Below are 27,989 nucleotides of genomic sequence, written 5' to 3'. Positions count from 1 at the left end.
AATAATGATAGCCAAGCCATTGTTCAGAAGGAGTACCTCGTCAACATGACCGATGCTCAGTTCGCCCTTAGGTTCAAACCTATGAAAGGTTCCGCAGCGTTCATCAACGGTATAGAACTTGTGTCAGCTCCAGACGAACTCATCTCTGATGCTGGCACTTCTCTTTTCCCTGTCAAGGGCTTTTCGGGTCTGTCTGAGTACGCGTACCAGTCGGTTTACAGGGTTAATGTTGGTGGTCCTTTGATTACACCACATAATGACACACTAGGAAGAACCTGGACACCTGACAAAGACTACTTGAAAGATCCTAATCTGGCTCACGATGTCAAAACAACCCCTACAGCGATCAAGTATCCTCCTGAAGTTACACCGCTGATTGCGCCACAGACGGTTTACGCTACAGCCGCAGAGATGGCTGATTCTCAAACCATAGATCCTAACTTCAATGTCACATGGAACTTCCCATCAAACCCATCATTTCACTACTTCGTTCGTCTTCATTTCTGTGACATCATCAGCAAGTCACTTAATGACCTCTACTTCAACGTTTACATCAATGGCAAAACTGCCATTTCCGGGCTGGATTTGTCCACTCTAGCCGGCGATCTTTCTGCTCCTTACTACAAAGACATTGTGGTGAACTCGACTCTTATGAAATCTGAGCTTCAGGTANCGGCTGATGACATTCTCATTGATTGTGGGAGCAAGTCTTCAACCAAAACCCCTGAAGGTAGAGTCTTCAAGAGTGACTCAGAGACGGTTCAGTATATAGAAGCCAAAGACGACATTCAGGTCTCTGCTCCGCCTTCAGATAAACTCACTTCTCCTATCTACCTAACCGCTAGGATCTTCCGCGAAGAAGCAATTTACAAGTTCCATTTGACCAGACCTGGTTGGCATTGGGTTCGTCTCCATTTCTTTGCCTTTCCCAATGACAAGTTTGATCTCGAGCAAGCAACTTTCTCTGTTTTATCAGAGAAGTACGTCTTGCTTCACAACTTTAAACTAAGTAACAACAACAATAATGATAGCCAAGCCATTGTTCAGAAGGAGTACCTCGTCAACATGACCGATGCTCAGTTCGCCCTTAGGTTCAAACCTATGAAAGGTTCCGCAGCGTTCATCAACGGTATAGAACTTGTGTCAGCTCCAGACGAACTCATCTCTGATGCTGGCACTTCTCTTTTCCCTGTCAAGGGCTTTTCGGGTCTGTCTGAGTACGCGTACCAGTCGGTTTACAGGGTTAATGTTGGTGGTCCTTTGATTACACCACATAATGACACACTAGGAAGAACCTGGACACCTGACAAAGACTACTTGAAAGATCCTAATCTGGCTCACGATGTCAAAACAACCCCTACAGCGATCAAGTATCCTCCTGAAGTTACACCGCTGATTGCGCCACAGACGGTTTACGCTACAGCCGCAGAGATGGCTGATTCTCAAACCATAGATCCTAACTTCAATGTCACATGGAACTTCCCATCAAACCCATCATTTCACTACTTCGTTCGTCTTCATTTCTGTGACATCATCAGCAAGTCACTTAATGACCTCTACTTCAACGTTTACATCAATGGCAAGACCGCCATCTCCGGGCTGGATTTGTCCACTCTAGCTGGCGATCTTTCTGCTCCTTACTACAAAGACATTGTGGTGAACTCGACTCTTATGAAATCTGAGCTTCAGGTCCAGATTGGTCCCATGGGAGAAGACACTGGGAGAAAGAACGCAATCTTGAACGGAGTCGAGGTCCTGAAGATGAGCAACTCAGTGAACAGTCTTGATGGAGAATTTGGAGTTGATGGTAAAAGAGCGAGTATGGGGAAGCAAGGGATGGTTGCAACTGCAGGTTTTGTGATGATGTTTGGAGCTTTCGTAGGTCTTGGAGCAATGGTTTACAAGTGGAAGAAGAGACCACAAGATTGGCAGAAGAGAAACAGTTTCTCTTCTTGGTTACTACCAATACACTCTGGTGACAGTACCTTCATGACAAGCAAAACCGGTTCTCACAAATCCAACTTGTACAATTCCACGCTTGGCCTCGGACGCTTGTTCTCTCTCTCGGAGCTTCAAGAAGTCACAAAGAACTTCGATGCATCAGAGATCATCGGTGTTGGTGGATTTGGAAACGTTTACATCGGTACCATCGATGATGGAACTCAAGTCGCCATCAAACGAGGCAATCCACAGTCAGAGCAAGGGATCACAGAGTTCCACACAGAGATTCAAATGCTATCTAAGCTTAGACACAGACACTTAGTCTCCTTGATTGGATACTGCGACGAGAACTCAGAGATGATCCTCGTCTACGAATACATGTCCAATGGTCCTTTCAGAGACCATCTCTATGGAAAAAACCTTTCTCCTTTGACATGGAAACAACGACTAGAGATCTGCATAGGAGCTGCTCGAGGGCTTCACTATTTGCACACAGGAACTGCTCAAGGCATTATCCATCGTGACGTCAAATCCACTAACATTCTGCTTGATGAAGCTTTAGTTGCTAAAGTAGCTGACTTTGGCCTCTCCAAAGACGTTGCCTTCGGACAGAATCATGTCAGTACGGCCGTGAAAGGTAGTTTCGGGTATTTAGACCCGGAATACTTCAGGAGACAACAACTCACAGACAAATCCGATGTTTATTCTTTTGGTGTTGTTCTTCTAGAAGCTCTATGTGCAAGACCAGCCATTAATCCGCAGCTTCCAAGGGAACAGGTCAACTTAGCTGAATGGGCTATGCAATGGAAACAAAAAGGGTTGCTCGAAAAGATCATCGACCCTCATCTCCTTGGAACTGTGAATCCTGAATCTATGAAAAAGTTTGCAGAAGCTGCAGAGAAGTGTTTAGCAGATTACGGTGTTGATAGACCAACAATGGGAGATGTATTGTGGAACTTAGAATATGCTCTCCAGCTTCAAGAAGCTTTTTCTCAGGGAAAAGCTGAGGCTGAGGAGGTTGAGACCGCTAAGCCCATGGCTGCTGCTGCTGCACCGCCTTCACCTGCTGCCACCACCGCGGCAACAAGTGAACGTCCGGTTTCTCAGACTGAAGAGAAGGATGACTCAACAGTGGACCAACACTCTGGAACGGCCATGTTTACTCAGTTTGCTAGCCTCAACGGAAGATAAGCTAAGCATTTCCACCAAACCAAACGGTGTGAAAAGTTAGAAAAAGAAAAACCTTAAGGTACTCTGTCTGTCTCACATAGTTTGATGTTTTAGAGAATAATCTTTGTCTCTCAAAGATTGATGTTCTGAATATTTTTAATATATTTTTGTTTTAATAATTACTGATGTTATAGAGTGTATGGAGTGGGAAAATAAAAAAGTATCAGATCAAATAAATTATGAGAGATCATAAATAAAATAAAAAATTTCTCATCCCCTCTGTCTTAATAAAATCCTAAACATCTAACTATGTGAGAGAGAGGAAGTAATTTTTTAATTTTGTTTTGTAATTGAAATGCATTTTAACGGTGGTGAATATGCATGTATCTACTCATGCTCCCATGTTATAGGCTGTTGATACTTAGGTTTCAAAATACAAAATTTTCAACGTTTTGTAAAACTGTATGCAAATCTCGTCTATTAGCATTTTATATTCGGAAGGTGCATGATAACAACAAAAGAGAGAATCGAAAAGTAGTTTTAGGTGCATGATAACAACAAAAGAGAGAATCGAAAAGTAGTTTTGAGATTCTTCAGAGAAAAAGAAAAAAAAGAGAAATTTTTTGGTAAACAGAATTAAGATACAAGGGAGCTCTTACAGTTAGTGAAAACATAACAGAATCTCTGAAAGCAAAGATTGCTTCCTTATAGTGAGTTCCTGGGCTCCTCCCCCAAAGGATCCTGTCCTGTCCTAGTAAATATTTAACAATCTGAGTAGTTTCTTCTTCATCAAAGAATCCCTAAATCATACTTGTAATATTCTTGTGACATATAATTCAGGAAGTAGAAAGTTAGATTGAAATCAAAAAGAAACTAAAAAAGCAAGGATTTAGGGATCGGGTCTTAAGAAAAAGGCCGGCCTATTCAACTCTTATCTTCTTGCTCACTATCATGGGATTTTCAACCTCCATGATATCATCATCGTCACTCTCGACGTTCTCTGTTTCTTTCTTGTGGTTACTGGGCTCGATCTCGGAGAGTCTTCTCTTCTTAGAAGCAGTCTCGGATCCTGAGGAACTCTCTGTGACATCAGCGGGCTTCTCATTGTTTGATGTTGATGCGCTCTCGCCATTGGTAGCTGGAACTTGTGTCCATCCAGAGAGTACCATTCCTTCAGGTTCTTTTTCCTCATCAAATTCTTCCCTGTGAAAGAAACATAATAAGCAGAGAATGCATAAATCATCTGCCACTTCCAGCCATGGAAGTAACAATCTAAAGCTTCCAGGCAATACAAGAATCCTAGGATGATGTCTGATGATAGAGGAAAGCTTTGTAATTTGAATGCAAAAGTTTAGGGGAAGTCGATTGTAAGATTACCAGAAACCAAACTGTATTTGAAACAGGATTAAAAATGTAAGAAACAAAACCTGTGCTTGACATTTATCTTGCAAGATAGCTCTTGTTGAAGATCTTCGACTGTGAGAATGCTTCCGTTGACAATGGGTGAAGGAAGTTCTGATAAAGGCTGAAAACAAAACACGAGCATGTAAGAAATTGTGGTATCTAAACCTGTACTAAAAACGCAGATGGTAGAACAATCAAGACCAAACCTTCTCGAGATTCGCATTGTAGTTTGCAACCATAATATCATCAAGATCATCACCAACTTCATAAAGAAGCGATGCCCCATGCATAATCAATGGTAGGTTCATTCCAAGCTTGGCTGTGACAATTCTATCAACTAGATCCCGTAGTTTCGATTTCCGAGTATTGATCTCAAGTACTAAAGGGGTCTGTTGAATAAAAAATGAACATCCAATGACTGGTAATACAAGAACGACAATGAAAGAAGGTTACACAACAATAATGTTATACCTTGGAACAGACATAGCAAGCAGGATTAGGCTCATATGGCTCAATTGGCATAAGCAGCATCTTTTTGCTTGGGTGCTCTAAGCAATATGTCATTCTAGAGAGATTGAAAACAAAATTAATGTTAAAGGAATATCAAGGACGGTAAAATCTTATGAAATGAAGTGAAATACAATTTCAAAGTTACAAACCTGTACTTGTCATCATCCTTTTTGAGCACTTTGATTGCTTCAATAACAATCAAACCAGCAATAATGGCATTTGTCGTAGCAACAGCATGAACAATGTTCCCAGCAATACCTTTCGCTTCAAAAAGGCTGTGCAAGGGAATTTCAAAAGACTCAGCACGGATATTTGCAGCAGCAGTGACAAATTCTACAGCTAACTGATCATCTTTGTCAAAAGTAAGGTGTCCTATTTCCTGTGGCAGCATATAGAAAATACCATGAATTAATCAGTATACCAAAACTTATATACACACAAGAAGATTTTACAGAAAGGAATACACAGACCTTCTTTCTCTTGGCGAAGAACAACTTCAATGCTTCTATGAATACTAGAGAATTCTGCGTTAGACCCCACAATTCCTGTGGATTCTTCAGGCCAAGCCATGGCATGACAGAGACCATTGAATCACCACCAGTAACAGAACAATTCTGAGTGCTTCCATTTTGTTGAGTCAGACTTTCAGGCAAGACGTCCTTACTGTATATAGGCCTTGGTCGTTTACGATTTTTCCATGTCTCTTCATTGGACAAAGCCGCTTCAATGTTAGAACCAAATACGTGATCATATATCTTCCTACCATACTGCTCAATATCTTCATCTTCTGAACGTTCAAATACATCTTCTGTTTCTTTGGATGAGCTTGCAGAGTTGTTGGATCGCACATTAAGATCATTATCTTGATTCTTGTCGCCAAACAACTTTGCAAAGAGCAGGTCTTTTGCCCACACGATACAGTGCACAAACTGTAGAATCAATTCACAATTAATTGGCACATCAAAAACAAGCACTATGCTTAGGATAAGACTATACCAGCGAAGATAATTTAGAAGTTCACCAAGGTTCACAAGAATTTGGAACAAAAAAGACAATGTTAATACCTTAGTTGGAGTGCTGGTTATTGTACACACAGGATAGGTCTTTGGAGCTGGTTTGGTTTGGCACTCATAACATTCTGTTTTTCCCTTTATATGAACAGTTACCTGATTTGTACCATAAGCCAGTATTGCAAAGTGAGATAAGCGGGAAATGATATCAGTTACACCGTTCAAGCCTAACATTGTGGTGCATCTAACTCATAACTTTGCTTAGAGAAATAAAAAAAAACCGCAGGACCAGAAGGCACGCAGAATAACCTGTCCTAGGAAGCCCGTTGTCCCGCTTTCTACAAGAGGAACATCAGCTGCAAGACAGAGACGATTCACATGACGCCTAGCGTCCAAGTTGTCCAGTCCATTCAGAACAACATCAAATTGCTTGAAAAAATCAACATCAAACTCGGGGTTCTTCACATTTGCATGGTACGAACTTATGTTAATGTGAGGTCTAAATCTCAAGACTGCATCTCTGGCAACCTGACGATATGGTGAAAACATATTAACTCTTATACACTGGAATCCCTTGGACTTAGCTCAAGCAAAATTACCTTAGCCTTGGACTGCCCAACATGAGAACGACGGAATAGAAATTGCCTATTGAGGTTACTGACTTCAATAGTGTCCATGTCAATCTGTAACACAAAAGAACCAGTAACTTAATCACAGATACAAACTAATCAGATACAAAGTAATCTTATAAGTCACTGCCCAATTCAATTCCTGAATCCAGAAATCCAGAAGTACCTCAAGTAAAATCCGATGGTTTCTGATACAAAACATAAATCAAGAATCTACAAAATCCCAAAATTAAAAGAGAAGAGTAGTTCATGCAAACCAAACTATACAATGTCTAACCAAAGTCTTTGAATGACACTAAACCTAGGGGCAAAGACAGCTAAACAAAGGGTCCTCCTATAGACATCTAAGTCCATCTTCAACAAGTCCAACTTAACCCATACTCTGTGTTCAGTAGAATCCCGATGTGATCGATCTCATGAACCATGCAAATCAAATCAAAAAGCTGAATGATGTGGAAGCTACTCAAATCATCAATAACAGTAAAAACCCTAGATCCCAAATCAAATCCTGTAACCTATCAGGGGATCTGAAATGCATGAACATTCGTCAGTGACCCCAGAATCTCAAAAGAGAAGATGAAGAAGAAGAAGAGGAAAAGTCACGAAAGGGAAAAACAAATCGACAAAAACTTACAATATGAATATCTTCGAACCCAGAAAGAGCAAGAGTCTTGAGTAACTCGCAGCCAATCCCACCAGCTCCAACCATAAGCACTTTCGCGCCCTAGAAAAAAAAAAACCCAACACAGGGAAAATTTCAAAAGACTTCAATTTGAAAAACAACCCCCACAAAACAAGAAATAGGCTTTAAGGGTACCTTGAGAGCTTACTTTAATGGCGGATTGTTGTTGCTGCGAAGCCATGGGGAAGGAGAAGTGACAAGAGGGAGCAATATGCTTAAGCGACGGTTCAGAGCAGAAGACGGAGAAGTATGGGATTAGAGAAATGAAAAAAGCTTTTTATCTCGGTTTAATAATTTAAAGTCGGAAGGGAATTTGATATTCTAGGGTTTATGTGTGTGTGGAGGGATTTGGGGAAATTTTGGGAAGAAGAAAGGAGCGAAGAGAAAAAGGAAGAGACGGCTCCTTTGACAAAAAGTCACGGTGGGGGGGGGGGGGGGCTTTTTATTTTATTTTTGTGTATTACTGTTAATTAAATAAAAAGGACTCTTTGGAATATTTAGTTTAGTTGACTTCATTATATATGTGCCGTATCAATTGGGTTTTTAAATGTTGATGAAATTTTAGGTAATTTAAAGTTCTTTTATGTAGATCATCAGTAGATGTCGTTACACCTTCTTGGACAAAATTAATTAGTACATTGTACATATACATTAGATCTCACGTTAAACGTTGTTGATGATGTACAGAGAGACTTTTATAATTGATAGAGAGATAGAGAGACAGTCACATAACCATAATAAACCCTTTGAAATGTTTTTAACATTTTGGGATGCCATCATGGTATTGTTGTAGTCTTGTAGAGTGTATGTAGTGTGTGTATACACAATAATAGTCCAGAGTGGGATGCAAGTTTAAAATGTATAGATATTAATATATGTGTGTATATATTGTTTTTGTCGTATTGACATTCCCAAAAGTCCGTGTTCTTGTCTCTCTCCTTTGCCACTTTGCCACCATGACTAACTTCTATTATGGGAAATCAAACAAAATAAAAGCTTTCAATTTTCGCAGCTGAAAAATAAAAAAAAGTAGATCTGTTTCCTCTTCGTTGCTTGAAATCTCTCTGATTCCTGCATAAAAAGCTTGCATCTTTGAGATTGTTCTTAGTCGTAGTTTTGACACTAAGGAGCTCACATGGTGGGTACTGGTCAGTTTCCGTTTTGGAAGCCGAGGGAGACGCGTACGTTTATTATACTTACTACATCTCTTGTTGCTCCTAATTTATGCTCAAAATTAACAAGGAGAAGAGATGATTAATCTCTGTTCATGGAAAGTTCAAAGATTCAGAATTTGAATGTGAAAAACTAAAAAAAAAGCCATTTCCTTGATTTTTAGTGAAAATGTTTGATTCCTTTTGTTTCTCCTTGTAATTTTTACTGGTGGTTTGGTTGATGATATATGTACAGCTTGGAATTTGAGGTCGCGTACGAAAAGCGTTACTCAAGAAGAACTTGCCAAGCGTCCTAACCCATTCTCTCTACCATTTCTGCTTGATGGGCTTGATGAAGATGGTAAATACGGTTGGCTTTCTGATGATGTAAAGAGATTTTGTAAGCTGAGACAGTACCATTCGAATGGTTCTATCTCATTGGAAGATGCCGAAGCTAGAGGAGTGAAAAAAACAGCCAAGTCTGTTCAGATTCTTAACATTGATTCGGATGATGATTTGCCTCAAGAATCAGTTACTGTAAGCTTTAATCGCAGATATTTAATGTTCATTGTAATTTGTTGAATGTTTGTGATAGTCTCATATTCATCTTTTGTTGCCAAGTTTAAATCTTTATGATCTCGTTTTGCATTTTGTCAGTTTCTAGATAAAAGGCAAAAGAAGCTCAAGGGAGTGGTTGTTGTGGATGATGATGGACGTCGGTTCTCTCCTACAGACGAGTTGACGAAGTGCTCAGATTCTTCAAGCAATGCTCTTCGAAACAGCTCTAATGATGATGTTATGAGTGAGAATAGCTCAGGATCTGACACAAGTCTTCAAGGTTATGACGAGGAGGATTCATCGATGAATTCTATTGCTAGTGACAATCAGAATCCTCTATATGTAGATGCAGAGGAAGAAGAAGAGCTTTGGAGGCAGATGTCATTTATTCAGGAATCAATTAAGGTTACTTCCAGTACATTTTCATTTAATCATAGAGCAAAATTTCTCTAATCTGCATATATATATTCGAGTTCGGATCCAGATATCATCTGCTTCTCTTGCATTCTTATTGTTTTCAGCTGACTTTTGCCTTTCTTGGTTATAGGAAACGGTGGAGCATTCACAAATTAATGATCTTAAACAAGTCGAAGACTGTGACCATTCCTTCATCTGCAGGGACGATATTGGAGAAGTGTGTCGTGTTTGTGGACTCATCAAGAAACCAATTGAGAGCATGATCGAGGTTGTGTTCAACAAGGTTAGTGATCACTGATGAACTGTGTGTGGTGTGTATTGACTTTGTTAGAGATATTCAGAACTTCAGTTTACGTTCTTTCCTGATGTAGCCAAAGAGATCAAGACGAACTTATATGCATGAAAAAGAAAATGGGGAAACAAGCAAGACGTTCTCAATAAGCCGGCAGTCTTCTCAGACAAACATTTTGGGAGAAAAGATGTTCATCCACCCAAGACATGATCAGGCCATGAGACCTCACCAGACTGAAGGCTTCAGATTTTTATGCAACAACCTTGCAGCGGATGAACCAGGTGGATGCATATTAGCTCATGCACCGGGATCAGGCAAGACATTTCTGCTCATCAGCTTTCTATAGAGCTTCATGGCTATGGATCCGCAGGCTAGACCATTGATCGTGCTACCAAAGGGGATCATAGATTCATGGAAGAGAGAGTTTACTTCGTGGGCAGTTGAGAACGTCCCCCTTCTTGATTTCTACAGCGTGAAAGCAGAATCACGGAAACAACAGTTGAAGGTTTTGGGGCAATGGGTCGAACAGAGAAGCATTCTGTTTCTTGGGTACCAACAGTTTGCAAAAATCATCTGCGATGATAACTTTGAAGCAGCTTCAGAAGATTGTAAGCTGATATTGCTTGAGAAACCAACGTTGCTTATACTTGATGAAGGTCATACATCAAGGAATAAGGAGACAAACATGCTTATTTCGCTTGCTCGTGTCAGGACTCCTCGAAAGGTGGTTCTCACAGGTACTTTGTTCCAAAACAATGTTGAGGAAGTGTTTAACATTCTGAATCTTGTTCGTCCCAAGTTCTTGAAGCGTCCTGGAACTCGGGAGATTGTTTCCCATATCATGAGCAAGGCAGAGATACCGAGTGGCAAACAGATGAACCAGAGTAGTATGGAGGGAACTTTCTTCGCTGCAGTAGAGTTTACATTACAGAAGAGTACAAATTCTTCTGCTAAAGCCAGCTTGATAAAGGATCTACGCGAAATGACCCGTAATATCTTGCATTATCACAAAGCAGATTTCAGAGGCTTGCTCCCCGGACTTAGTGAGTTCACTGTCATGCTCAACCTGCTCAAGTCAGAGAGATGAAGTCAAGGGTCTGAGGAACATGGAACTGTTCAAGCAGATCTCTCTTGGTGTTGCTTTGTATATCCACCCAAAGCTCAAATCTTTCTTGGAGGAAAACCCGTCAAACGGTGAAAAGAGTTTTGATGATAACAATAACACAGTGAGGAAGCTAGACAAGGTGCTGGAGAAGATCAATGTGAGAGACAATGTGAAGATGAAGTTCTTTCTAAACCTCTTAGCTCTGTGTGAATCAACAGGAGAGAAGCTCTTGGTTTTCAGCCAATACATAGCTCCAATAAAGACTCTTCAGAGAGTCATGAGCTCAATGAAAGGTTGGCATTTAGAGAAAGAGATGTTCACAATCACAGGAGATTCGAGCAATGAGCAAAGAGAAAGTTCAATGGAGCGATTCAACAATTCTCCAGAGGCAAAAGTATTTTTCGGATCGATAAGAGCTTGTGGGGAAGGAATATCACTGGTGGGTGCGTCAAGGGTTCTGATACTTGATGTTCATCTGAACCCATCAGTGACTCAGCAAGCAGTGGCTCGAGCTTACAGGCCAGGACAGAAGAGGAAAGTGTATGCATACAGGCTTGTAGCTGCGGATTCACCAGAGGAAGAGAGCTACAAAACCAGTACGCGCAAAGAGACGATGTCGAAGATGTGGTTCGAGTGGAATGTTGGATTGGTAAGAGATGATTTTGGGTTTAGAGCCATTGGTGTTGATCACTCTGGTGATGCGTTTCTTGAGACGACTAAGTTGAAGGAAGATATCAAGTGTTTGTACACAAGGTAAACCGATTTGATAACCGGTTCGGACCGGTTATTGATCGTTTTGGTCAATCAGATAAAATAACATTATTATTTGCATAATTTTATAATTTCTAGACATTTTGGTTTAAGTGATGAACCGAATTGAAATTGAATCTCTAATGGTTGTGTTTTTATTTATTTTGAAAGACTTTTCTTAGTACTAAATTTTGATTTGTGCTACTAAAAAGGGTTTGTTGGAATTTTAGTACATTTACTATTTATAATTGGAGAAATAGATGAGTTTTACTATTTCTGTAATAGAAAAGATGTAAGATAGATAAGAAAGTGGGGTATAGTGTAGTAGTGTAAAATTACAAAAGAGTAGTTGTATAAAAGACATCCGTACAACATATTTAATGTACACATTTATTACACATATAAATATTTTTATTTCATTCATATTGAATATATTATATATCAGTTGTACGGATAAAAACATGTATATTAACATATATATAAATACACTAAATGAATTGTACGGGTTAAACTTGTATATTATTATTATTTGTACACTTGATATATGTACACATTATAATGTGTACAGACACCTGTACAGACACATGTACACATTATAAAATGTACAGACACTTGTACACTTAATAATGTGTACAGATACAAAATTTATAAAAAATATTTAATATTACCAAATATAATCATTACACAAAATGCATATCAAATTATAAAGAAAAAACATATATTTTTTTGTATCTGTAAAAAATTAAAAATATATATATATATATTGAATAATATTTTAGTTATTAGATTCAAGGATAATTTAATAAAAAATATATATATATATATATATTTAATTTCAATGACACATTTGTAAATAAAATGATTAGTAGAGAATTAAGAAGTAATTCAAATAGTAGTAAATAGTGAAAGTGTGTTTTGCCAATTTTAGTGAATGTACTAATTGTTCAATTAAGTTTTAAAAATGTACTAAAACTCCAATATTCTCTACTAAAAACACGTTAGCAGAAAAACTGAACCGATCCAACCGGAATCGTACCATTCGGTTCGGCGTGAATTAATCTGATTTAGTCGGTTAACTTGGGTTTTAGTGGTTTGGTAAATAAACCCTAGATTTCTTCTTCTTCTTCAACAACATCCTCGGCCCTCTTCCTCAATCTCTTTAAGCTCTGCAAAACTCGAAAAAACTGTGAAAAACCCTAATTTGAATCTCTCGTTCGCTAGTATCGTCAATGGGGAAAAACAACAAGAAAGAGAGGAAAGATGGAGAAGAAAAATCTCCACACTCTGCCGCCACTGTTTGCGTTTCAGGGTTGCCTTATTCCATCACCAATGCTCAGGTACCTTCTTCCTCGCTCTCTCTCTCTCTCTCTATATATATATATATGTATTCATTGCCTTGGGTTTAGGTTAGAGTTTGTTAATTCGAGTTTCGATGTTCTTGAAATTCTTAGTAGTGAATTATTATTTTTCAACGAATTGTTTCAGCTTGAAGAAGCCTTTAGTGAAATTGGTCCCGTCAGGCGTTGCTTTCTCGTCACAAATAAAGGTGAGTGAATTAGGGTTCACAGTTGGAATTGAAGTTCTCATTGGCTTATCTATCAAGGAGCTAACATGATCTTTTCTATTTACAGGATCAAATGAACACCGCGGCTTTGCTTTTGTTACATTGTAAGCTTAGTCCACTTGTTGAAACTAATTTCTTACTGGGCAAAGTTATATATTGGTTCTTACAATCCCAAGTTTCTTCTTCCCTTTGCAGTGCTTTACCAGAGGATGTTAAGCGTGCTATTGAGTTGAAGAATGGTTCTACTGTTGGAGGACGTAGGATTACAGTTAAACAGGCCACACATCGCCGTCCTCTTCCAGAGCGTCGTATAAAAGCAGCTGAAGGTTGGTGTTTGGAATTTTAAGAGTTCGATTTTTATTTTTATTTCAGCATTCGTCTTTTCTTTTGACATCAATTTTTCATCTGCTAAATTTCTTGTATTATTCTTTTGTCGAATTAGGTATCTCTTTACCTGATAATTCCCAGGCACAGAGTGACAAGGGCACTTTGATCCCCGAGACTGATAAGAAAGGTATAAGCTTGCCTAGATTTTGTTTTGCAGTCTTGAGTAAGTTGGTTTGGTTTATCGTTACTCATTAAGTTTGTATTTGCGTCAGTTCTTCCAACCGAAGAAAAAGTAGATAAACCAATTGAGCGCAAGAAAGAAGAGAAGCTAATTGAGCGCAAGAAAGAAGAGAAGCCAATTGAGCGCCAAAAAGTAGAGAAGCCATTTGAGCGCAAAAGCAAAACAAAGCTTCATGTTGATTTACCAGATAAAGAAACATGTTCAGACAAGCAAAGGTATGATTTAATAACAATGTACTGACTTTTTTTATAGAGATATATACTGAATATTTATTAATTATAATAGCCTGTGTAAGGAAGACTACATAATATTCTTTATGCATAATCAAAACTGCGTCTCTCATTTTTTCTGCTTATATATTTGTTCGCTTTTTCTATATGGTGAAGAGTTGCAAGAACTGTAATCTTTGGTGGCCTTGTTAATCCTGAGATGGCAGAGCTAGTCCATAGTCGTGTCAAAGAGATTGGCACTGTGTGCTCTGTCAGATATCCCCTCCCCAAAGAGGAGCTCCAACAAAATGGTAAGAATAATGTTAAAAAAAAATTGACATGCCTGCTTGCATACCCCAACCAATGATTTTTAGTTACATGGTTTTTATTTGGTAAATGATGTTTATATCTAAGTAAAGTGTCAAGTTATCGTTCAGAGCTGCTTGATCTATGAATCTGTGCATCAGAGAACGATATTGTTATTCTTGGCACGGCACAAAATGCCTAGTCTCAATGAGCACTATTGGGACATGAATCTCCATTGATTATGAGATGAAATTAGCTATAACAGGTTTCGTAGGATGTCTGGGAAGAGATTACGTATGAAGTGTAAACTGCATTGTTTGCTAGTCCAGGTTTATAGGGTTTACTTTTGAAATATTGCTGTAGGAATGAATCTACTGCTCATGGTTCCATTATTAAGTTTTTGTTTGGTGTTGGTTGCCTCACTTTTCTTTATCTTGAAGCTGAATTCTGGTTTGTTACTTGATATCTTTACCTAACTACATATAATTAAAGCCTGTGTGCGCATACCTTTTCTAGTATCTGAATAAATTTTGCAAGATGTTCCATCCACGTGTTAGTTACTACTGTGGGCATGTAACTATAACCTTCTTTGGTTTCTTCTAAGAACATGCCAGACTTTGTGCTCATGATGCATTTATTAAGCGTCAGAACTATAAATTTTCCAGGTCTTGCCCAAGACGGATGCAGGGCAGAAGCATCAGCTGTTCTCTTGACGAGTGTCAAATCTGCTTGTGCTGCGGTTGCAAAATTACATCAAACTGAGATAAAGGGAAATTTCATTTGGGCTCGTCAGCTTGGTGGTGAGGTGAACATCATTTGCTTTTGACCATTGTATTTCTGTCGAGTAGTTAACTGATAAGCATGTGAATCAGTTCATAATTTATTAATATTTTTTTGATGCAGGGTTCAAAGGCTCAGAAGTGGAAACTAATTATCCGAAATCTTCCTTTCAAGGTTTTTAAAACCCGATTTTTTTTGTTTGTTGGCTACAATCTCATATATAAATTCGTTGCTTTTCTCATGGAGTTTTTGAAATTTGCAGGCTACACCTAAAGATATTAAGGAGGTCTTTTCAGCAGAAGGGTTTGTCTGGGATGTTTTTATTCCTAAAAATTTTGAAACTGGGTATGTTCTAATTCGTCTGAGTGATTTTCTTGATTATGAATAAATCACTGTATATTATTCTCATTTGGTGTAATATTTTGGCAGGCTACCTAAGGGGTTTGCATTTGTCAAATTCACGTGTAAGAAAGATGCAGAGAGTGTAAGATCTTGAAACATGGGTATCTTAATTTGGTTATCCTCCATTTGGATCACTTGTCTTAATTATTTTTGCATCTTCAGGCGATTCAAAAGTTCAATGGGTACATGTTTAGTAAAAGGCCGATAGCTGTAGACTGGGCTGTACCTAAGAATCTTTACAACGGTGCTGCTGAGGCCACTACTGCTTCAGCAAATGGTATGTTACCGTATATTTTTGTTTTTATCGCTGGGGTTTTTAAATAACTATAATTATTAAAAACTTCTTGTCCTCAACCTTGGCAGGTGACAAAGAAGGAAGTGACGGGGACAGTGATAACAGTAGTGTTGATTTGGAGGAGGTTGATAATGCTGTAGAAAGCCACCCACCTTCTGGAGATGATACTGATGATGATGAGGAGGAGGACGGCAGTGGCAAACTGAGTGAATCAGATGCACTGGAGAGAGATGTTGGGACCGATGTGAATTTTGAAGAGGAAGCAGATGTTGCGAGAAAGGTTCTTAAGAACTTGCTTGCGTCTTCAAAAGATTCTATTTCTCCTGATGGAGATACAGAGGACGCAGATAAAAGCAAACTTAAAAATTCAACAACTAAGCCAGTCGCTGACTCTTTTGGTGTCTCTGAACCTTTGGAATCTGGTACAACGAAAGTGGTGGCTCCTAAAGAAAGGCAGGAAAATGATGATTTTGAGAGAACGTTATTTATAAGAAACCTCCCATTTGATGTTACTAAGGAAGAAGTCAAACAGAGGTTTGCTGTATTTGGGGAAGTTGAATCTTTATTCCTGGTTCTCCACAAGGTCACAAAGTATGCATCCTGATATGCTTTGAAATTCGTTAAATCATAGAAAAAAATCTTCAAGCTCTAATAAACCCAAAGCCTCACATTTTTCTCTCTGTATGTGTTTTCTTTCTCAGGCGGCCAGAAGGGACTGCTTTTCTCAAGTTCAAAACAGCAGATGCATCAGTTGCAGCCATTTCAGCTGCTAATACTCCCTCAGGTGTAGGTGTCCTTCTTAAAGGCAGACAACTGAACATTATGAGAGCTGTGGGTAAGAAAGCTGCACAGGACATAGAGCTCAAAAAGACCGAGGAGAAGAATCTTGACCATCGGAATCTTTATCTTGCTAAGGTACACCACCGTTCACACCTCTGTCAGTCCGCAAAAATCTCTGGAAATCGTAATCTCTGCATGCTATTCCAACACGCACTGATATTTCGGTTTTTAATTCCACAGGAAGGTCAGATCCTTGATGGTACACCTGCTGCGGAGGGTCTGTCTGCGGAAGATATGGACAGGCGACGAAGGTAAATAATTTCTTACCCTATCATCATATATGCATGTTACTACTGTTTAGTGATTTGGGATGAGAGAAGAGTGAGCATGTGATTATCCTCGCAGATTGCATGAAAACAAGATGAAAAAGCTTCAGTCTCCTAACTTCCATGTATCTCGAACAAGGCTTGTGATCTATAATTTGCCCAAGTCCATGAATAAAAAGCAACTACACAAGCTCTTAGTTAATGCTGTTACCTCACGAGCTACACAGCAGAAGCCGTCTATTCGACAGGTCAGCTCTTCGCCGTTGTGCTACAATTCAAACACAGTTCTATAATCTGAACCTAGTTTCTTTGTTTTCTACGCAGATCAAGTTCTTACAGAATGAGAAGAAGGGTAAAGTTGATACTAAGAACTACTCCCGTGGTGTTGCCTTTGTCGAGTTCACGGAGCATGAACATGCTCTTGTAGCCCTGAGAGTACTTAACAACAATCCTGGTAATTGATCTTGCTGGAAGCCAACTTTCCATTAAACTTCAAGTACTTTTTTTTGAACGGTTTGTAATTTGATGATGGTTATCGCATCTATCGGAGTAAGATGAGACGAATATCATATTATTTTATTATTTCTGCAGAGACATTTGGTCCTCAACACCGCCCTGTTATAGAATTTGCTGTTGATAACGTCCAGAAGCTTAAGATACGAGAAGCTAAGCAGCAGCAGTTTCAGCAACGGGATAAACACTACGAATCTGAGCAGCAGCAACGCGATAATCACAACGAATCTGAGCAGCAGCAGTCGAATGGTGAAGCAGATGCACCTGACAATAGATACAAAAGAAAAACGAGGGAAGGGGAGGATAACACTGGTCCAAGGAAAGAGAATGGAGCCAGGTTTAAGAAGGGACCTGTGCGCCCACGTGAAGAGGGTAAAGAAGAAGCAAAATCCAATATAGCAGTAAAAGGTGATGCAGCAGCAGAGAAGAAGAGACGTAATATACGCACACAGGAAAAACAGTCTTCAAACCAGAAAGGGCAAAGGATGAGGCAGAAAGAGGCAAATGAGAAACCAAATCAGAAGAATTCCAAAGATATGAGCGATGATGTACCAAGAAAGAGGAAGCTTGAGGAGATCAGAGGTGAAGAGAGTAGAAATGGGCAGAGGAAGAAGAATAAGAAGCAAGGTGAAGGTCAAGGTGGTGCAGAGGTAGGTGACAAACTTGATATGTTGGTTGCGATATACAAGTCAAAGTTCTCCCAGACCTCAGCCAAAACGGGGGGCCCACAAAAACCACTCAGGAGATGGTTCGAATCTTGAGACTTCTTGAATCATCAAATGTCAGTTTTGATCTTCTTAAGTTTCATCTGTACCTTTCTTTTTCTTTATTCTGTCTGAGAAATCTCCAAACACGTCCTTGTTGTTATGTATTCGTATACTTACAAACTAGACCGAATCAGAATCTTAAGAAATCAGGATTTATTTTGTTGAACTGGACCGTTTGGTCAGCAAATTTATAGCATGTAGCCTGGTAATGGTTCACCTAACTCCCCAAGGTTTCGTGGGTGTGTGCCAACTAACATTCTGGGCTACAGCCCTGCATTTATTCTTCTCTGTTGACCATAATTTGACAAACTGATGATGGATCATGTTAGGGTTTTGTTCTGTGTTTCTCTTCTCTTTGCGTTCGTCTCTCTTTCTCTTTGCGTGGACGGAGAAGACGTATTGATCCGGCAAGTGGTTGACGATGCAGCGGAGGAGCTGAAAGTTTTGTCATCGGAGGACCATTTTACTCTATTCAAGAAGAGATTCGGAAAGGTCTACGCTTCTCATCAGTACAGGTTCTCTGTTTTCAAATCTAATCTACGGCGAGCGATGCGTCACCAGAAGTTGGATCCTGATGCTCGTCACGGCGTCACGCGGTTTCCTGATCTGACTCGTTCTGAGTTTTGGAGGAAGCATTTAGGGGTTAAAGGTGGGTTTAAGCTTCCTAAACACGCTAATGAAGCTCCCATTCTCCCTACTCAGGATCTTCCAGAGGAGTTTGACTGGAGAGACCGCGGCGCCGTTACTCCCGTGAAAAATCAGGTATTTGATATCATGAATCGTTTTCTCAATGGAATTGGACAATATATAATATGATCCATTGTTTGTTAGGGATCTTGTGGATCTTGCTGAAGGTGCTCATTTCCTCGCTACTGGCAAACTCGTTAGTCTAAGTGAACAACAGCTCGTCGACTGTGATCACGAGGTATGAATCAGTCTCCTCTCTTGCTTATCTTTAGAAGAGTTACGTAGTGGAGTTCATAATCTCTCATGTGTCTTATGAACTTGCTTGTTTGTTATCTTGCAGTGTGATCCAGAAGCAGCAGGTTCATGTGACTCTGGTTGCGACGGTGGGTTTATGAACAATGCCTTTGAGTACACGCTCAAAACCGGAGGGCTTATGCGAGAGGAAGATTATCCTTACACCGGCACTGATGGAGGGAAGTGTTAGTTAGACAGGTCTAAAATCGTTGCCTCTGTCTCCAACTTCAGTGTTGTCTCTATGAACGAAGATCAAATAGCTGCAAACCTTGTCAAAAACGGTCCTCTAGCTGTGGGCATCAACGCAGCTTACATGCAAACCTACATTGGAGGAGTGTCGTGCCCTTACATATGCTGGAGGCAGCGGCTCAACCACGGTGTGCTATTGGTTGGTTATGGCTCGGCAAGGTTCAAGGCAAAACCGTATTGGATCATCAAGAACTCGTGGGGTGAATCTTGGGGTGAGAATGGTTTCTACAAGATTTGTAAAGGTCGTAACGTTTGCGGCGTTGACAGTTTGGTCTCCACCGTCACTGCTGCGGCCACTTGATGAGCTTTTTCATTCTTACTCTCTACTGCAATGCTATATTAATTAAAACACATTTCTTGGTGAATCCGAAACAGCTTAATAGTTCAAATAACATTACATGACTTATCTTATTATTTAAAATCCCCAAAGCAAAAGAAAAAAAAAAGAAAAACAAAAAACAGAGCAATTCAGTTTTACTTCAGAAATGATCAAAGCAATGATCAGTCTTTCTGCTCATTTGACATATTAAGGAAAATAGCCTAATAGGTTTGGTAGACACCAAACTCTTGGACTTCGACATCACCATCGTCGCTACCATCATCGTCCTCGTCCTCGTCATCGTCATCATCCTCTTCCTCGTCTTCAACATCAAAATCATCATAGTAACTTTCAACGCAACCAGAAGGGCATTCTCGTTGGAAAATCTTCCATTCGACCCCACAATCGTAGCAAAACTTATAGTGACATCTACAAAAAAAACAAAAAAACAAAAAAAAAAGACATTGTTAAATAACAGTATATATTCATATATATATATAAAGTAGCTAATTAATCGGATTCGATTTATATCTATACTTGCACTTGATTTTTATGCAGCCCCCAACGCGTTCAATAAAGAGCCTGCACTTGACACATTGACGCCACATATTCTCCTTTGCCAGAGAATTGAGCTTCATCTCATTAACAAGAGTTTCAGGGGGAAGGTTCTTGTAATCAGCACAGGACAAACCAGAATGCGATGGTACTTTGCAATCAATGCAAAAGAGTCCAGAGCATTTAACACAAGCACGGACATTGGACGGGTGGCCTTGAAGGGGAACAAAATTGGTTCTGGACATCACCGTTAAGCAGCTTGGGTATGGGCAACAGATTCTCTCTGCAGCGGGAATCAAGTCCTCTTTCATCCTTTGTTTCCACAGCCCCTTCAGCTTTGGTGTTAACAACATGAGCCAGCTTCCAAGGGTGAGCTTAGAGATGCATCCATGCTCAAGGCATGTGGGCAAGACTCCGCTGAGCAGCTTCACTTCCACATACCTTTTCACGCAGGTAAAGCAGTGACGGTGACCACAATTGTTAGTAAATAACATGTGGTCGTCAGCATCGTCATAACAAATGAGGCAAGTTACCACTCCCTGTGCTGCCTCCACATTAGGGTTGCTGCTGATTTGAGAAGCTATCACATCTCTTGCAAGTTTATAAGCAAACTTAACATCATTTGGTGCAACCAAGACAATCTCACTTGAAGCCAGTTTCTCTTTATAGTGTATGAATTCTCCCACGAGATCCTCCAACGTTTGCGTAGAAAAATCCCCTCTACCATTTATCTGCAATGAAAATAATCAGATACCAAAGCCAATAATTTAGTTCATCCTAGTTCTCATTTACAATCAAATTGTTTGGGACTATATATAAACTCTACCGATCTCTCCAAATGCAATTACTAAACGTAAGTCAGTGGTATGAAAGTTAGTTATACAAAAAAAAAATTGGTAAAAGAGAATATGGTATTATAATAAATAAAAGGGTCAATTGACCTCTGCCCATGCTATCAAATCAAACAAGTATTGAAACATATGGTAGATCAATTGATGATCTTTATTCAAACACTAGATCTCTAAAGCAAGATTAAAAAAAAAAAGAAAAAAAGAAGCAAACAATAGCTACCATTCAGGATATTTTAGCCTCGTTAATTCTTAAACTAACCAATAAAAATAACAGAGAAAAGAAATACTTACCAATTGGTAAATTCGATAGTCATCACAATAAATCACCAATTTTTTTATCCCCAATTGAATCGAGTGATTTATGCCACAAATCGCTCCTAAAATCTCCACTCGGCTGAGAATCTTGGTGGCATCCACCGATTCCTTCATTTCATACAACAAACTATCCGCATCATCGCAGATCGCAACTCCAATACCAGCAAATACCATCTTTTCATTATCCGTTGTCGTTTTATCACTCACCAAACCTTTGAAGTACAATCGGTAAACTGTACTATCAGCAAATTTGTTTTTCGTACAGATAGATTCGCCGACCTTAGAACTACCCTCGCCCTTAAGGTTTGAGAGATCCTCGGTTATCGTAGAATCTATCCGTCGTTTCTTTGAAATCGAAGAATCTAAATCACATCTTTCCATGATTGTTTAGTCTCCGAATTTTCTCCACAAAATCTTCTTCTATATATATAGGAAGAGAGTGGGATCTAGGCGGAGCTTGCAAAGTTGTGAAAGAATCTTTCATAGATTGTTACCATAACTTTTACAAGGAAAGATTAAGTTGTGGGTCTGATTGGCGTGAATATTCATAAATGTATAGCTTTACTGAGATTTTTTATCATATTTAATTTTGTGAGCATTAATTATTTTTAGTCTTTTATTATATTGTCAGCATTTATTTTTATAAAGCCGACAAAACAAAAATTTAAGGCAAATTTTAACTTTAAGACTATTATTTTGTTTTCTAATAAAGTTACGCCTTTTGCAAAAATTAGCCATTTTGAAAAAAATATTAAATATACAGCATCATAGTGGGAAAATGGAAATAAATAACATGTGTATATTAGAAAATGACTAATTAAGCCTTCTATTGAAGGCATGAAAGAGAACTATATCCGTGAGTCAGAACTGATTGGCCGTTACATCCTACTTGTAGACCTCCATTCTTCTCGTTAATTTTGCTAGACTCTTTCGCTAAAAACTCTATATAAAGACGTAGCTGATCAGTTTTTCATAGGCTTAGAAAACATTGCAACTGTCGATCAGTGGAGACATAACTGGTGGAGTATCTTGTGACATATGTTTTATAGCCTTGTTCGAGATCATGTAGCTCAGCTTTAGTTGATGGTTCAACGCGTTCAATCCGTAGTCATCGAGAACCAACTCCATCACTCTACACCATCTATCGTCGGTATTAAATACATATTTTTTTGTTTCTTTAACCAATTACCGGAAACAACAATTACCGGAACCGGATCCATCATATATCAGAGCAAGATGAACGAAAATGAAGAAGAATGAAGAATACGGTAACAAATTAGATGTTCAAAAATAAAGTTCTGGATATCTCTGTTGATGTGAACAACAAGGTGAAGAACATGTAAATCCTTTGTGAACAAGGTGAAGAACAAGACGAGTAGAAAAAGACGTTCGTATTTCTTTTGATGATGATGACATGGAATGATGCATCCGACGTCATTTTTTAATTGATGAAGTGGCTAGTATGCCACCAAAGAAACATGTAAATCACCCTAATTAAACAAGCCACAAAACAAAACTATAATTCAATCGCAACATGAGTACTATTACAATAATTAAAAAACAAAAGAATGGCTGTCAAATTCAACCGCTTAATATCGTAACTTAACTGCAAATATTTAACTCAGTCGTATCATTTAATAAGCCAGCCGTAATTGCATGTTATTCTGGTAATTAATCTTTCGCTAATAAGTCAGCCGTAAAATGGCCGAGTTATTTGTTAATTCAGCTCATTACGGCTGAATTATGACACTTAACCGTAAATCAGCTATAACGACATCCCATAAGTAAGCGTCATTAATAACTCAACCAGCCTGAGAAAGTTTATTCAGTCGTGTCGAAATATTAACTCAACCAAATTTTTGACAAATCAACCACCATATAAAAACTCAGCCGTAATTACGGCTGGGTTATGCACGAAACTTAGCCATTTTCTCATAATTCAACCATTTTGCTTAAATTAGCCGCAACATACCGTAACTCAGTCGTTATTGCCGTTGTAGTGGTTTACAGCTGAATTTTTTTTTTGTAAACCAAACATTAATTAGAATACGACTCCACGATTGGTAGCCCAAACCAGAGGCAATGAATTTACAAAAGAAATTGCAGAAATTAACGATCTGGACGACCGAGCTAAACATTCCGCTTCCAGATTCGAGGAGCGAGAAATCTTGGATAAGGAGAAGAAAGGGAAGGAAGCCCGGAGCTGGTGAAAATTGTCTAGAGGAGTAGAGAATGCGGGCCAGTCTTCAAGGGCTTGAATCATCGTGATTAGTTCTGCACTATCCGTCTCAAAGTTCTGGCAGACGACTCCAGTGGCAAGAATACTCTCCATGGCCCAAAGCAAAGCTTCCAATTCCAAATGAAGCGGGGAAGGACTTCGTCTTAGACATCGAGCTCCCAACAATAAAGTCTAAGCTTCATAATTACAACACCACCAACCCAAACCTGAATTGGGCTTAGAAACTTTCCAAGATTCATCTATTTAACAACAGGGACCCTGACCGTGGCTCACCGTAGGAACCAAAGATTTCAATGGATTATGGAACCAGAAAAGGTCTATGGCCGAGACTGCACCTCCTTACATAATTATTTTTTACTTACAGCATGATTAATTACGCCAACCGGCTCCAGCTGTGTGCCTTGAAAAAATTTCTTGTTCCTATCCTTCCAAAGCGACCATAATATCCAGGATAACTGATGAAGAGAATCTGGATATCCTGAAGGAGAAATTCCTCTCTAGTAGATAAAATCCAAATTCAAATAGATTGACTCATAAAGAAAGTCTCGTGGTAATACATGAATTGGAGACAAGTCCAAATTTGACGTGAACTGGGACGCTCAAAAAGAGCCTGGTTAATTGTCTCACTCGTTGAATTGCAGCTGAGTTAACTGTCTCACTCGATTTCTGACGTGGCTACGCGTTTTTTCTTATGTGAAATAAAAAAGTAATGACATTTTTTGTAATTATGGTTTTTTCTATAACGTGTAACAAGAACATACTAAGTATAAAAAATATATTTGAAATGTGATAATGATTAAAAAAAAAAAAATTGTATGTAACTGGTAATAGTACCTAATTTCTATAACATATGAGTAACTTTCCCATAGTTAAATTGATTGAGAAAGTTTTGATAGACCTTCAGGATTTCTTAACATACGAATGTGGCTTTTGAAATTAGTGTTCTCGTCATGTCAAAAACGGCAAGGTTCCACATAAACATGGGCGATAGAAAAATATAAATTTATTTTCGCGTGAACCTTTCACGTTACATTCACGTTACATTCTTTTGTAAATATTATATGTTAACTCGTATAACCGTGTCGTGCGTTGTGTCTCCACTCTGATCTCTCCGATTACACACGTACACGTCTGAAATTCTGAATGCCTTGAGAAAAAAAGAGACAACTATTCGCCTGAAACTTGATTTTCTCCTCCAATGCCTCGAATTTGTTCACGAGTGGGAATGATTTAAGTTCTAGTCGTTGTTTATGTATGAAAATGATGCTCTAATAAAAACTATTATGTCCTCAGTTTACTAACTTAGCTATGTAAAGAATTTCATTATCTTTATGACTTTAACTCGAATATCAGACGTTCATACCCAATCATACCTTCTTCTTCTTTTTTTTTTCTCATTACTTGGTGTCGATTGATTCTTGACAAATTTTAAATTCCCATTAATACATAACGAAAATATTGATCTGTGCAGAACCAACATGAGTAAGAAAATCATTAACAAAATAAAATTTGTTTCATCTTTTAAGGATCAATTCCCCTAAAAGAGATTCTACATAAGTGAAAATGTACCTATTTCTAATTCTATATAAGGTCGACCACATATGACATAACACCAGCTTATTTTTCCCACAAACAAATCACAACAACAAATGGGTACTTTACCTCTAAACAATCCCATTCTTTCCCCCATTTCTCCTTTTTTTTTTTTTTTTATATATAATATTATTTTCACCAATTTTTCCCCCACAAAGGTAAATAAATTCAATATAACCTTCTAACAAGGAAAAAAGGGGAAGAGAAAAACATCCAAGTTTCTTTACTTAAATTAAGAGAGAAAAAAAAAATTGATTAGAGAAGGAACTCAGAATCCTTCCCCATACCTTTTATATATATATATATGCACACGCAGATCGAAGAAGGCATTTCCGGTGATTCAGAACATCAATCACTCCTCTTCGTTTGCGACGAGAGTGAAAGTGAAAGGAGCAAACTTGTAACCATCACCTTCGTAGAACTTGTTCTGGTACTCCACCCAGTGAAGACGCAGCGCGTGAAGGAACGCACTCAATGTCTCCATCACAAGAAGCACTCCCACAGTTGCAAAGATGAAGACGAGGATTCCAATGATCAGGATCAATATATTGTTGAAACTGTTGAAATGAGAGAGATTGTGTTATCAACACTTTCTACAGCGTAATAGTTGACATTTGCAGAGGCAGGTTAAAAGATTTGTAATTGCATTTGCTTACCCCCAAACCATAAGGAGGACCTTCTCGTAGAAAACTGACGACAACTCAGAGTGGGCGAGACTGAATAAGAATGCCAACAAAGCATAGAGATTAGCCATGACATGTGCAAGAAGTCAGAAACTAATAATTCAACATTAAACCATCAAAGAACCAATGGACTCAAATAGAATTGTACTGCACGATGATAGTGACAAGTGCTAGTTTTCATAGGACTCCTGTTAGATGACAATCAGTCCTATTTGGTGTCTTTGGAAGTTGTAGTTTGTACCTGAGGGCCCAAAGACGAAGATAAGAAGCAGTGTTGGAAACAGCTCCAAGCACAAACTCAATGGTGTGAATGAGTTGGTGCACAAAGATTTCGCTGAATTCAAACTCTTCGTGTCCATGTCCTCCCCCATTTGTTTCTACTTGAAGACTCTCATCTGTTTCATCAAGCTGTGCATATGACTGACCTTGATGTCTCTGGGAAAAAGCAAAAATCACCTTTCGGTAATGGTCAGCACAAATTTCAAAAGAAGCTTTCAAGGAAATCAACAAGGAAAGGGACTCACAGCTTCATGTTGTTTCTTCAGGATGAACGGCTTTGGCAGCAACATCCACGGAACAGAAACCAGAGCCAGAAAGAGGAATGTGAGCTGGAATAGAAAAGGTACGTATTAGCTGAGACTAAAGCATCTGATTTTTGACACAGAGAGTGCAAAGTTAGGTATCAATGCGAACCTGTACTATTTTCTGGTTAGGGAAAAGCTGATTCTCTCCTAAATCATCCATAGGGCTCAGAAACATGTAGATCATTACGTGATATAAATCTGCCTGAGAACCAGTGCACCACTTAATGATGATGAGGACCGAAAGATAGCCAAACAAGCAGTTCAAGAATATCATCTGGGGAACGAACTGGAACCTGAAACCATGTAATATCAGAGACTTAACTACATTTAAGACCCTTTATTTCCTAGGGAGTGGATCAACTAACTGGGAGGAGTACCTAATGATCAGGGAAGAGAATTGAAGACTCACCATACGTTTACAGCACTTTTGAAGAATTTTGCATTAAAGAAGCTCATTATAATTCCTAGGTTCATTTGTGCAACTCCAAGAAGAATCGACATTTTCATTTTAAGCGAATTCAGGAATGGGAGCTCACTGCGGGTACCATGCCACACAGGATCCACACCAAATGGATAAGTGTCTCGTGTTTTGATAAGACCAATTGTAGTAGCCTCACTGAACAAGAGACCAGAAGACAGAAACTCAGAATCTTATAGATATCCACCTCTAATGCAAAAGGGGTTAGAGAACAAGTTGACATACCTGCAAGAAACATCACGGCATTCGTATGCTGAGCTGGCAAACAATGGATATGGTATAGAGAAGAACTCGTTGTAGATTAAACCAGTGTATATTGAGAAGAGTGACATCATAAAAATAACGTAACGACCACCAAAAGCCATTTCCATAATATCCCCAAGTTTCTGTTGTCAAAAAGCAAGGATTGATGGGTTAGCATCAAGAACTTGCAAGAAAGACAAACATTGACGACTAATTAAGATAACAACTGTCAAGTGAATTTTGTTTAACTTGACATTTGCACACAAGTCTTAATATATCAACATACAACAAAACCAATTTGCGGGTTTTGCTGAAACAGATACCAATCTTATACTGTGCTCAGTCGGAAAATAGATGCTGTCAATTAAGGATATTACCTGGCTGGAAAGTTTCTTTTCTCTCAATATTAAATACATAGTTGCAAGCAGCAGGCAGATTCCATGACCCCAGTCACCAAACATAACAGCAAACAGGAAGGGGAAGGTAACAATTGTGAAGACACTAGGATTGGCCTCTTGATACTTCGCCACACTGCAATGTAGTGATCAGAGAAGATCCATGGAATTCAAGAGACGAACACATGAGAAAATCCATGGACATTGCATGAGAGAAAAAATAAAGAAACAAGAAAGGTTGTTTCCACCAACTGAATTGATAACTGAAAACACAGCTTATAGAAATATTCAGGGGTATTCCATATTGAGTAAAAAACGGACGCTAATACAAATCAGAAACACTTGAAACCAAAACATAATTTTATATCTTAACGA

The 27,989-nt window shown here is 38.8% G+C and overlaps 4 protein-coding genes and 3 pseudogenes across 4 annotated transcripts in view; 4 read left to right on the top strand and 3 right to left on the bottom strand.

Annotated features, from left to right (window-relative positions):
- Positions 1-3,326, top strand: part of LOC104702690 (probable receptor-like protein kinase At2g21480) — a 4,855-nt gene extending 1,529 nt beyond the window's left edge. Inside the window, exon 2 of the mRNA XM_019228170.1 lies at positions 731-3,326. Within this exon, the coding sequence (XP_019083715.1) occupies positions 731-3,132 (2,402 nt within the window). The 3' untranslated portion in view covers positions 3,133-3,326. The remainder of the gene's footprint in view (positions 1-730) is intronic.
- Positions 4,032-7,757, bottom strand: LOC104702689 (SUMO-activating enzyme subunit 2-like). Its single transcript, XM_010418590.2, has 11 exons — positions 7,495-7,757; positions 7,299-7,388; positions 6,635-6,718; positions 6,345-6,563; positions 6,090-6,191; positions 5,496-5,954; positions 5,175-5,404; positions 4,987-5,080; positions 4,722-4,904; positions 4,539-4,636; positions 4,032-4,314 (listed from the first exon to the last, which is right to left on the bottom strand). The coding sequence occupies exons 1-11, from the start codon at positions 7,525-7,527 to the stop codon at positions 4,032-4,034; spliced, it is 1,875 nt and encodes a 624-aa protein (XP_010416892.1). The 5' UTR covers positions 7,528-7,757.
- On the top strand, positions 8,482-11,626 carry LOC104702688 (annotated as a pseudogene).
- Positions 12,748-18,295, top strand: LOC104702684 (RNA-binding protein 28-like). Its single transcript, XM_010418588.2, has 18 exons — positions 12,748-12,956; positions 13,105-13,165; positions 13,251-13,287; positions 13,379-13,509; positions 13,626-13,697; positions 13,783-13,966; positions 14,138-14,271; positions 14,932-15,071; positions 15,170-15,220; positions 15,309-15,391; positions 15,476-15,530; positions 15,611-15,725; positions 15,812-16,334; positions 16,445-16,658; positions 16,764-16,834; positions 16,929-17,097; positions 17,174-17,303; positions 17,441-18,295. The coding sequence occupies exons 1-18, from the start codon at positions 12,849-12,851 to the stop codon at positions 18,121-18,123; spliced, it is 2,961 nt and encodes a 986-aa protein (XP_010416890.1). The 5' UTR covers positions 12,748-12,848; the 3' UTR covers positions 18,124-18,295.
- Positions 18,403-19,717, top strand: LOC104702685 (annotated as a pseudogene).
- LOC104702686 (probable E3 ubiquitin-protein ligase rbrA) lies at positions 19,732-21,899 on the bottom strand. Its single transcript, XM_010418589.2, has 3 exons — positions 21,376-21,899; positions 20,216-20,964; positions 19,732-20,107 (listed from the first exon to the last, which is right to left on the bottom strand). The coding sequence occupies exons 1-3, from the start codon at positions 21,778-21,780 to the stop codon at positions 19,900-19,902; spliced, it is 1,362 nt and encodes a 453-aa protein (XP_010416891.1). The 5' UTR covers positions 21,781-21,899; the 3' UTR covers positions 19,732-19,899.
- LOC104702687 overlaps positions 25,241-27,989 on the bottom strand; it is a 7,434-nt pseudogene continuing 4,685 nt past the window's right edge.

This window comes from Camelina sativa, chromosome 7 (genome assembly GCF_000633955.1).
Source record: "Camelina sativa cultivar DH55 chromosome 7, Cs, whole genome shotgun sequence".
Lineage (NCBI taxonomy): Eukaryota > Viridiplantae > Streptophyta > Magnoliopsida > Brassicales > Brassicaceae > Camelina > Camelina sativa.
The sequence above is the reverse complement of the archived record's forward strand: the minus strand, read 5'-3'. Positions and strand labels throughout refer to the sequence as shown.